Genomic DNA, 12,049 nt, shown 5'->3' with positions numbered 1-12,049 from the left:
CATTGCCAGTTCTGAGGCACGACTCCTATTCTTCAAGGCTACGTGTAACCAAGTGTGTCTACATGCTGTGTCTTTGTAGAGGACATGATCCTCTTATATGTACTTGTTATTCATGAGACTGTCTTGTTGTGGTCTCTAACAAGACTGCAGGCGGCAGGAAGGCAGAGATGCTATCTGCTGGTTCTTTTATAAATCAAAGAACAGAGCTTTTTAAAACTGCAAGTTATTACTCACTGAATCATAAAATCGATTTAGTAGGTTCTGACCAGCATTAAGAAAGAAAAGTAATAGCGAAGGGAAAAAAAAGGGAGTGAGAAAGAAAGGAAGGGGTAGGAAAGAAAGAAAGGAAGGAAGAATGGAAAGAAGGAAGAAAGGGGGGAAAATATGAGTGATGGTATTTCTTTAAAAAGGCACATTATTTTGTGTCCATCTTACATATATGGTTTCATCACAATGTATATTTGTCACTGTCAAGAAAGCCTGCAAGCAATTGCCATAAAACTTGGTCCAGTGTTAGAAAAAGACATTAGCAAATTAATAACCACCTGTTCCTGGATTTTCTAAAAATAGAAAACAGTGATTTTGGGCGTGCCCACTCTTGGCTCACTGGAGGAAAGCTTTAGAATGCAGATTTCAGGTCACTTGCTCTCCCTTAATGGCCACAGGTGCTTCCCACATGGCATACGGACAGATGAACATCACAGGATCTTTTCTATCACACTATTCTGAGCTGACATAGATTTCAGTGCAAAAGAAGAAGAAATCAAAACTGGGAAAACACATTTTTTTGTGCCAGTGAGGATTTAACATGTGTGTGTAAAAGGGATTTCTAAGCTAGTCTAGCTGAAACTACGAAGGGGGGAAATTGAAGGTCCACCTCTTTGCTTCTGACATGAGGCCCAGGCCACCAGGAGGGAGGTGACCGCTGGGGCCTGTGCACCCTTACCTGCTCCAGCAGCTGCCGCAGGCGGTGCAGCTGAGACTCCAGCTGTTTATTGTGATCTTCTAAAATCTGCATCCTCGCCTCCAGCCGACCTTTGTGCTGCCGAAGGAGTTTTGCTTCTGCTATAAGCTCTGAGTCCTCTGCGGTGTGATGGGGAGATACAATCGAGTCTGGAGGTGAACCGACAGGAAGCCCCCTTCTCAGGTGCTGCTCCTTCAGCTGCTCATATTCCACCTGCAGATTCCTAAAACAAAGAAGGTAAACATGGAATTGCTCTTGTGTACGCTGCCTTCTCTCCCAAAGTGTCTATAAGCTCCGATTTTAGCTTGGGCTGCTATTTCCTCTCAGGTGAAGGCGTGCATTAGCAGTAAAATGAGCAAGCAGGAAGAGAACTGGAGCTTTAGGCAGTGTTCTAACAGGCAACACTCCTGAAGCCCTCAACACCACTGGATTCGCAGCATACATTCCAGTGTGTTAGTGTCTAAACTCTGGACTCCACCATGGTATCTTGGACAATCATTCTGGAGAGAAGTAAGGGCCAGTGAGACCTTCACATGAAAGAAAGGGTGACACAGGTTGTTCCCCCAGGCCTAGCCCACCTCTGTTCTTCCTCCAGGTCTGCAATAATACGCTCCAGCTCTCCACGCTCTTCCCTTTCCACAGACTTCAGGATCTGAGCCGGACTCTGCAGCTGGCTCACCGGGGACTCGCCTCCAAGAGTCTGGCAATACTGCTGGATGAGGGCGTGCTCGTCCTCCCTGGAAGGACAGAGGAGATGGACACAGAAGCTCAGGTCTGGATGGCAAGGTCTCTAGACATCCAGGAAGTAGTGGGGAATGATGCTCGGTTGGTGGCTGGGCCAGTTTGTCTTAGAGCTCAATGTCTCCATGATGTCTCTTTTTTCCTTTGGTACTGGGGATTGAACTCAGGACCTTGCGCTTGCAAGGCAGGCACCAAAACCACTGAGCTAAATCCCTGGCCCTCCATGATGTCTCTTTTAAGACTCTAGTAATATATTCATCTGACGTCTCACACTTCACACTTGTCTTACTCTAACAGTTATTTCTCACAAATCTCAGAAGAGAGATTTTATTCAGCACAGAGAATAGAATAAGGGACAATGGTCAACGTAAATAAAGCTAATAAGTTAATGTAAGTAAGGCTTAAACAGTTAATATAAAAGATACAGGTAAACTCACTCATTGAATATCAAGAGTACATTAAGAGATCATTAGGAAAGGGGGATTAAAAAAGGAATTAAGATGTATTATGTACAGGTACCAATTCCCTACAAAGAATGTAAACATTATGTACTATAGACATGTACTAATAAAAAATTACTCATAAAAAAAGATCAGCGAACAAAAATTAGTTGAATGCCTTGCCTTTAGCATTTGGTTGTAAGTAATCTTGAAATATTCTATAATCCATAGGATGTTATAATCTTTACAGTCTTTCAAAATAACTCCCACAAATGATAATTTTACACATTTACAAAGTAGCTACAGATGTTTTACTTGATATTATCACCTAAACTTTTAGGACCAATCATTCTGCATTAAAGTATAAACCACATTAATTTACTGGAGTTCTGTTTACTTAGTTACTTATCTAATGAACTTGACATAATCAAGAATGAGGTTGAATTAACGACTGATACAGCAGATACTGAATGCAGAGAAAACTGATGCATTTATGGGGAGCAAATGCCTTCCAGCAGGCCTGGAATCTCTTGCTTTACAAGGAAGATCCAGTGTGATCTTGTAAATGCATAATGCTTGATATCTGAGGAATGCTAGCTGAAGAATGCTTTAGCAGATTGTATGTGGACTGTTTCAATGGCTGTTGGTAAAAGAGTCTTGAAATTTATAGATTTATAAGACAGAGGTTCATGAAAACACCTGCTTGTTATGTATGTAGCTCTCAGAGGGTGAAAGGGAGCTATCCCGAGACTGAGTTTCCTGTGCAAGCTGATTGTCTCCCTTAGCAGCCTCGCCAGTGACCGTGGCCACAGCACCCCAAGGCAGCCAGGAAGTGTGTGCTGTGTGGCATGGCTGTCCCTGACCACGCTCTGCTTCACCTGTGCCTTGAAACAACCCATGCTCTTCAGCGGATTGGGAATGCCTGACGCCAGGCAATGGCTCTCATTCTTGTGAGTCTGATATGCAATTCCAGCCCTGTGTCATCACAGTTTACTCTGACAAAGAAAGTACTGAAATTACATCTATGCTTTAGCCATTTCTGAAAAAAAGGTGAGCACTGGGTTCACCTCAACAGACCAAGCAGCGGTTCAAAGGAGCTGCTGGGTGGTTTATTTTGCTACCCTCTTTTATTTGCCTTCCCCATTCTCTCCCCTTTCCTGTTTTCAGATTATCTGTCTTTTTGTCTGTCTGTCTAACTTTAGATTTATGTATGTATGCATATGTATGTATGTATATATACATATGTATATATAGCTGCAGATATGTACATTTACATGTGTGTATGTGGCATTTATTTATTTATTTATTTATTTTTATTTTTGGTACCGGGGATCAAACTCAGGACTTTGCGCTTGCAAGACAGGCGGCGGAACCATTGAGCTAAATCCCCGGCCCATGTGTATGTGTTTTTAAACAAAAGTCACACACATTGGTTACGACCACAATATAAGCACAGACACAACATAGACACAGATACATCTCCTAACCCTCTGACCTCTGTCAATGGATTTTAAAAGGAGGTTGGGTAGAATCCTTGCAACAGAGATAAAAACCACAAATAAGGCACATGGATGCCCATTCTAACAGATCTATCCAACCTGCAGCACACATAGTTTTTCTGCTCTCTTTTAAAAAGAAGTTATAATAAAAATATTTTAAAAGGACGTTTTGTTATTCGTATGCATTAATTATATTATACATTTTATATGAGGCTGAAGACAATTTCACTTTACTCATCAAACAGTGTGTGTGAGGGTTGGAGACAGGATGGGCCACAAGCCTGGAAGGGCTGATGTAGCTGATCGCATCATTCTCAGAGGCATCCTCCCTCCTGCTCCTTTTCCTGAAAAAACTGCTGCATCCCCGGGAGACAAACAGAGCCTCTACAAGAATCCTATGCTCGCTCTGAGGTTTAGAGGCTGAGAGGAGGCTGCATTTGGAAGCCGATCCAAAGTTCCTAGTTGCCCACGTAGAAAATGAAACAGCAATCTTGCAGGAAGATCCCAGGGAAGAAGGTACTTTGCTGTTAGGAAGTACATGGCCAGCACTCTAGATCTAGCTATCATGGAGAGGCAGGAGCAGGCCAGGAGACTAACAGATACACACCACTGGGACAGCAGTTAGCTCCAAAGGATCACAGTATTGCCTAGAGGCGCGTCCCTCACTTTGTGTGGAGAGAGAGGCAATAAGCAAAGATAAAATGTACAGGATTAACACAGGGATAGGACAAATAGACAAGGCATAACCATCGAGTGGATGGAATATAAAGTAACTGCACAATAAGAGTAGAACATTTTGCAAATATTTCTCAGGCTGAAAAAGACCTGAGCATCAAAATGAAAAAGATGGTAGTATCCAAAAAAATTCGTAAATATCCCAGGAAAATTTCTGTATCTCAAGGATCAACCATACAATCAATCAGCCAGAGATCAAAACAAAACAGTAAATGATTTGAAAAGGAAGAAAAAGTTTTAGCTTCGTATAATCCACAATATTAAATGGTCAAAGATGATGGGGCATGTCTTGAGTAGTAACCCAGTCACTCATATGACAGCCAAGTCATTTATTTGTACAGGAAAAACATTTTGTCTACATGGAAAAAGGAAGAAAGTATGAGTCAGGATGACACAAAATAGAACAGAAGTAGATAGTACTGTCAGGTGTTGAAATAAATGTTAAGTAAGCTGATTCTTACGTGAGTGAAAAAAAGTTATAATACCTATAAATAGTATACTTAAAAGAAAAAGATAAAAAATTGAGTAGAAGTTTAAGAAAAAGGAATATAAAGACTTCAAGTATTAAAAAAAAAAAACTTGGATCCCATAAAGTACCTGGCTGATCTCACAGCTGTGATTTGACCAGGGATTTGGGCACAGAGCTTAAACACCTTTAGATCATTCATACCCTAAGAGCATTTATGCTAACACTAGATCGCAGGGATTCAATGTAGTGCTCAATATTATGTAACATAAACTAAAGGTTTGTTTTAAAGATTTGGGTATTACGAAACCAGTTCAAATTCATTTAAGAAACATTTTGTCGTCAACATTTACAGAGATTTCTTTTGAGAAGTTCATGAGGTTTATAATATCATTATAATTATCATTGCAATGAACATTACATTCTTTTATTAAGGTGTCTGGAAGAAAACTATAGCAATTCTTATAAAAAAAGAGCTTAAAGATAATTTATATACTATATGTTAAGTCTTAAGTGTTTTTCACAGATGATTAGATCTAAAAGTTAAATATAAAAATAGATACATTCTAGTTCTAAATTATATATAGTAAAGACCAAGAACACATTCTTTAATTGTAATAGTACATGATGTACCAGATTAGGGTCATTAAACATCAATAGTGTGCCTTGTGCTAAAATAGAAAATGTTTCAAAAGTGTAGGTCTGTACCAAGAAAGACAATTAGATGGAGTATAATTGTACTATTATTTGTCACACATAGTAAATATAATCTAGATTACAAAATTAGTACCCATCAGATGAGAAAAGAACTGTGATTCATCCAAGGACCTTTTGAAAGTAGGCGAGACATAAATAAAAATACAAGCTTCCTTCCTTTTAAGGACTGCTCTATTCCAGGTTTCAGAGCCACAATCAACAATGTTAGCACAAACCATACCCAGACTTCCCCTGTGATGCGTCCACATAAGACAGTGTCTCCAGGGACACAAGACAGATGGAGTGAGACATTGTGAAGACAATGGCCTAAGGCACAGTCACCCTTCAATTCTGGCTTGAGACTCCCCAAGACCCCCTGGAGTCCTACCCCTTTCTCAGATGTAGCTGCTCAATTCTCCCTTCAAAGATTCTTTGTATTCTTAAAATCAATGCCCTCTTACACTGTCCAGAGTCAGACTTTCACAGAATTAGGAAGTACTGGGAATTGGGTATACATATGTGGGGTAAAAAGCTGGGAGGCCAGTTCCTATTTTAGGCTAGGGAATTAGCCACCCATGACACATGGAGGTACAAAAGATAATTAAAGAGTTCAAGGAAGAGGAAAGCTATGGGGGTGGGTGAGACATGGCCCAAGATGAGGGAACCAGAAAGATTCAGTCTGCAGGAGGGATAGCCACTGTGTGAGACACAAATGACTCAAAGGGCTTTGGATAACTCAAATGTAAAATTCAAATTGGAATCTCAGCTCTATTACCTAATAGCAGAAGACTTTTTTTCTTTTCAAAAGGCTGAGATCACTCACAGCCAAATTTAAGAGATGGATCATACAGGTTGTTGAACTGTAGAATCTTCTGCATTGAAAATCTAGTTAGTTCTCAAATGTGAAACAGGAAATGAAGAGAGAATGGGCAGGATCAAGGAAAGGACAGTGACAACCTTCTGGTAGACTGGATGGATCTACAGTGGCTCTGGATCTCCCTCAGCATCACACGTGGGAAACCCTCCCTTCTCCCCCTGGTAGCACAGGCGACTCAGTGGCGTGGCCAGGAGTGCCTACGCCTGGAGTCAGGCTGCTGGGGGCTGACCCGGCTACACTACTTCCTGACTCTGAGACCCAGGGCAAGCTCCTTTACTTCCTAGGGCCGCCATTCACTCCTCTGTGCAATGATGCTAACAATGGGGACAAGAGTTTCACCTCCCAGGGGTTCTACAACGACTCCCTCAGGATGAGCGAAGTGCACAGAAGAATGATGGCCCGTGGCTCGCTCCATACCACAGAGGAGCCAGTAGCTATTTTGGCACCCTCACCATTATTCCTCAAAAGAAACCTAACAATATCCTTCATGGACCAGCTTGAAGTAAAAAAAAAAAACCAAAAATCCCCTCAAGAGATGCCTAGGAGTGAAGTGAAGAACTCAAGAAAGAGAAAAGTTCTAGAGTGCTGTGGAATTTACTAACATACCATTTTTTGCTTAAGGTATTTTGATTTGGTTTTCAATCTTTTCCAGACCACACCCCTCTGCCCGTCCCGCCAAATGTGGGTTTTGAAGGCTCTAGACTTGGCACTCCTGTAATTATGCTGGTCTTCTCTAAGGAACTCAGGTTGCCAAAGGGCACCATAAACTGTCCTGTCCTGACACATTAACTAACCCAGCCCAGTACTTGCTGAAGGAATGAATACATTTCGAATGAGAATTGTGGTCTTACTTTTCTAGTGATAGACATTCTCTGAATGGAAAGAGTTAGAAACTCAAGGGTAAACATATCTACCAAATGGGCAGACTTCTCTATGATGGGTTAAATGTGTCATGTGCTCAGGGCTTAGCTCTGTATTTCACAGACTTCGGTAACCTTCCTACCACCTCCTAAATGCTGCCCCATCCACTATGGAATGTTTTTAATTGACCTCAAATTGGGACACTCTAATTTTTTACTTCTTTCATTCTAACCATTATCTATAAACTCATGGATATGATCTGCCTATGTATTTTAACTGAACATATAACTCTTTTATGTTTAAAATTACCTTTTATCTCATATGTCACTACTTTGGGTAAAACGTGCCTTAGGTAATACCAAGACATACTTTTCAGCATATAGTTTAAAATCTGTCTTACCATTAATTTTCTGTGTTTCTTAAGGGAATCAACTACCCATCTGTATCTTACTGGGGAAGGTGGGAATGGGCTGTCTGAGACAGAGGGAAGAGGTCAGGGCTACTTCTCCACTACTCCAGGAAGCTGGAGAGGTGACAGGACACATCAGGGGAAAGAGCCCAATGCGCAGGAGGCACAAGAGCACAGTGAAAGACAAAGCAGGGGACACTAATGGAAAATATGTGGTACAGAGAGTTTGGGGATGAGCAGAAAAATGGCCATTGGCTTCTGGATGAGAGTTCTCTATCTTCAATGACCTAAGCAACACATTTCCCCTTTTGTAAGCTAAAAAATAGTTCCCTTCCACAGAAAAAGGATAACAGATTGCTGCATGAGGTAACCGTCACTGAGTCAGAAACTGTGACGAGAAAATATTGAAAACCTATTGTGGTATCCCGGTATTACCAGAAATACTCTCCTACTCAAGGGAATAATACTGGTTAAAACGGACATGATTAAGTAAATAGACATTACAAGTTAAGGGAGAAGGGTGACCACTCCATATCAAATCAGTGGATTTCAGATCTAGGGTGCAGCTTCAATGATGCAGGCTCATTATTAGCTTTCTCCCCTAAATGGTAGAATCACTGCAGATTTATAGGAAACAAACCCCAGGATGCCCAGTAATTCGAGGTGTGAAAGCAAAGAACCTCCCTGCTGGCTTTCACAGAGTGAGACTGAACACATTTACTGAGAAAATATTAATGGACCAGCAACTGGAAAACAATTTCTCTTTCATGGCTCACACAGTCTTACACTACTATTTTAGTTTAGTCATATGTATAAGAGAGAATTGTTTCCCTGCCTTTTTTAGCACCTTGAGGTAACCTGCACTCTTCCATTCTCAATGCTAACGGTAAATCTATATCTGATCTCTACTTCCACACTCACCTCTCCTTCTCTGACTCTAACTCTTCACCTTCCCCTTTAGAAGGACCTTGTAGGATCACAGTGGGCCACCTGGGTAACTCGGGGTGCTTGCTTCCTTTCCACAGCCTTAACTCAATCACATCGGTGAATCCCCTTCTGCCATATGAAGTAATATACCCACAGGTTCCCAGAATTAGGATGGGGACATTAGAGAACAATACTGTGCCTTCACACATGACCTCACCATGCTCTTCTCCTGTTGGAGCACTTACCTGTCTCCCCTCCATCCTGCAAAACTTGTGAAGAGAATACCTACATCTGTCAATGGACTGCCACTAGGTGCATGGCAGTGGCTGGCTAATATGTGTACAAGAACAGGTTCTCCACAAGAAAAAAACAGGGGTCTTGACAAGTAGAGTCCCAAGTTCTGGGGTTTAAATATTTTCTTCACGGCCAAGTTCAAGTTATGGATGTCACTGAGTATGGAATTAGGAAAAAGCACACAGGTACACGCCATCTGATGGGCATAATAATCAACCCTGAGGCCACAGATAATAGTAAAATGAAGTAAAATAATGAGAGCATGATGGGTTTAGAGTGCTTTGTTTTTATTTTAATCTATTTTATTTAATCATATCTGTATATACATATATGTAAATTGGTTTTTAATAAGGGCTCTATGAAACTTAGAATCTTCCTGAAAATGTAATAATCAGCTCTCTCATAATTGGGTCCAGTGTACCACTGCACTGTAGGTATATAATAAATATTTGTTGGATGGATAAATGTGTTAATATATCTAATGACAGTCTAAGAAGATATATTCAGCTGAAAACCATCTGATTATCTTTTCTGAAACATTAGTGCTAAATGTATAATTAGTGTTTATTTTATTTGAAGATAGAATATACTAAATTTGAGCACTATTTTTACTCTATTCAAACAGCAAGACAAAAACATTTTAAAGAGGTAAGATTTTGATCTTAATTATTTTTATTTAATTCTGTGAACATTTTTAACCTTGGTGAAAATGATTTTGATTTAGCAGATATTTAATGTATTTACTCCATGTGAAGTGCATACTAGTATGTTAAATAGAAAACAAACATTTCGAATACACTATTATCTTGATTTGGAAATTGTTTCATATTCATAGTACCTGAATTAATGAGATATAAATCATTATTATATCATTGTCAAGTATTAAGATGCTAATCTTTGAAATTTAAAATTGAAATAAAACTCTCCTCTGAGCTTTTATTTATAAGGTTCATGATAACTAGAACTTTTTTTTCCATATTTGAAGGGAGACATTCTATGTTATTGTGCTTCTGATATTTATACTTGGTTTTGTTTTCTCTGTAGTCTTTTTTTAGTGAAAAATACCTATGCACTATTTTCAAAAACTTTTCTGTCAGCCTAACAATTTCCCACCAGATCCAAACTACAGTGAATCTGTAAGTCACATAAACTTGACACTACTAAAATCTTTAAGACATTGCATAGAATTAATGTGAATTACAAGGCTAGGAAAGGTCCCAAAGAAAAGATGACACAAACCATGGAATAAGAAGAGGTAAAATATCTGCCAAGAAAATTCCACAACCACGTTGGATATACGCAAATGAGGAAATCAGAGGTAAAATATTTGTCTAGAAAGCTTCTTAAGAGGCATTCTAAAGTCACTGAGGCTTCCCTTAGTTCCTAACAAAATAAAATACTGGCAAGGGAGTCAACTTTTCACAGAAGGGTAAGAAGTATATGTTCAAGGGTGCATGGACTGAGGTTGCTCAATGCAGAAATGACACAGAAAAACATTAGCAAGCAGAAGGAAGAGTACTTTGCAGAAAAGGTTTATATCCTATGGAATCAGATTTGCAAATTTAACAAGAAACATAAATATTACATTATAAATAAAATGATCTGATTATTCTAAAGCAGATCAGTTGACCAATGGAGAATTTTTTTTTTCATTAACTCATAGCATGAAAGCATAAAATCCATGTAGACATTTTTGGAATCATATTTATTAATTTTGATTGGGATCAAAATTCAGGCCCAGAGTCACTGAAGATTATTTCCGACAGCCCTAATCCAGGAAGAAGCCTTCTCAGGCAGTGCTAATTCCACGATTTACTTACACACTTCCTGTAGTAGAGCTGCTATCGGTGAGGAAAGACCCGTTGGTCCGTTCCATCTGGGCCAGTCTGAAAAATGGAAAGAAGAGGCTATTGTCCCATGTTTTCCACATAGGACACTGTCAATTGGAAGCACATCCTCAGACACTTGTGAACCATCATATTGTGACAAAACAGACTAAGGCCCAAAGGTTCTAGCAAAATGGTTAGATGAAAACATCTAATATTGAGTCACCTTTTTGTCACCACTGCTACCTTAAGGCCCGTGGACCCCTATTTCTTACCACGCTGCACTGTTGACCAAGTCTCCTCAGTGGTCTCCCAGGCCCCCTGGCCAGACTTCTACACTGAAGCAAGGGTGGAATTCTCACACACCTCTGAGTGTGCTCCTCTCAGCTTAGAAACTCCCCACGGTGGCTTTTCTTTCCCTAAGGACATGCCTGAAGTCCTAAGCAACTGGGCCCTTCATTATCAGACCCTGGATTCTGTGCCATCTCGCTCGCTCAGTAAACAAGTCATGACCTTTCCCAGCTCAGTGCTTTTGAGTATGTTTCCCAACAGCCCAAGCCGGCCTTTCTCCAAAAATTCTACTTTGTCTCCACTCAGTTCATTTACTACTATTTTTAGGATTAAACCAGTATTTTCATCACTGGTTACTGGGACCACAGATGACGATTACTATTGTACTGAAAGTTTGTGTAGGCCATCAGGACCACTCAATGTTGTCTAGGAACACTAAAACGCCAATACCAAAGCAGTAGCATAAATTTAATTACAGAGTGCAATTTATATGTGCATCATCTCCTGAGAATACTTTAAACCCCTACTTTAATTCACCGAAACTGAGTTACATGATCTAAATCCTGCTTGTACAGTGTTTGGACTCTCAGGAGCTCAGTAATTACAGCCTATTGAGATTTCTTTTTCATAGATACATAGCAGGTGTTTGGCAAAGTGTAAATTGCAACATGAAAAGATGAGAGCTCAGATTCCAAATGTAACAGAATCCCAACTTCTGCAAAACAGCATTCCTCAAACCAGGGCATTTTCCTGGTATTGGATTAATTCAGAAAGGGATGTGTTCTGGGTGGCAATGCAGCACCGGGCTCCCATCCAAGCCCCTTACCGTGTGGCGTACTGTTCTATCCTTGAGTGGGTGTCATCGTGGAAGAGCTGAGGGGACTGCGAGGGGCTGTAAAGGAGAACACAAAGTGATAGTTTTATGCCCTAATACTGATAGGTGCTACTAGTGGGAATGTTAGTTTAGTTAAACACTTAATTTGCCATGCAAACAAACCACCGGTACTCGTACACAGGATGCAG

General features: G+C 40.2%; 1 protein-coding gene across 15 annotated transcripts in view; it reads right to left on the bottom strand.

Annotated features, from left to right (window-relative positions):
- Utrn (utrophin) overlaps positions 1 to 12,049 on the bottom strand; it is a 527,655-nt gene that overhangs the window by 13,067 nt on the left and 502,539 nt on the right. For all 15 annotated transcript variants that reach the window (XM_087190253.1, XM_087190252.1, XM_087190262.1 and 12 more), the window contains 4 exons: positions 11,853 to 11,918; positions 10,730 to 10,795; positions 1,543 to 1,701; positions 947 to 1,187 (listed from right to left, as the gene is read on the bottom strand). In XM_087190253.1, coding sequence (XP_087046379.1) covers positions 947 to 1,187; positions 1,543 to 1,701; positions 10,730 to 10,795; positions 11,853 to 11,918 — 532 coding nt within the window. The remainder of the gene's footprint in view (positions 1 to 946; positions 1,188 to 1,542; positions 1,702 to 10,729; positions 10,796 to 11,852; positions 11,919 to 12,049) is intronic.

This window comes from Heterocephalus glaber, unplaced genomic scaffold (assembly GCF_053883595.1).
Source record: "Heterocephalus glaber isolate CG9 unplaced genomic scaffold, H.glaber_assembly_v1.0 deba00001550, whole genome shotgun sequence".
In the NCBI taxonomy this organism is placed as follows: domain Eukaryota; kingdom Metazoa; phylum Chordata; class Mammalia; order Rodentia; family Bathyergidae; genus Heterocephalus; species Heterocephalus glaber.
The sequence above is the reverse complement of the archived record's forward strand: the minus strand, read 5'-3'. Positions and strand labels throughout refer to the sequence as shown.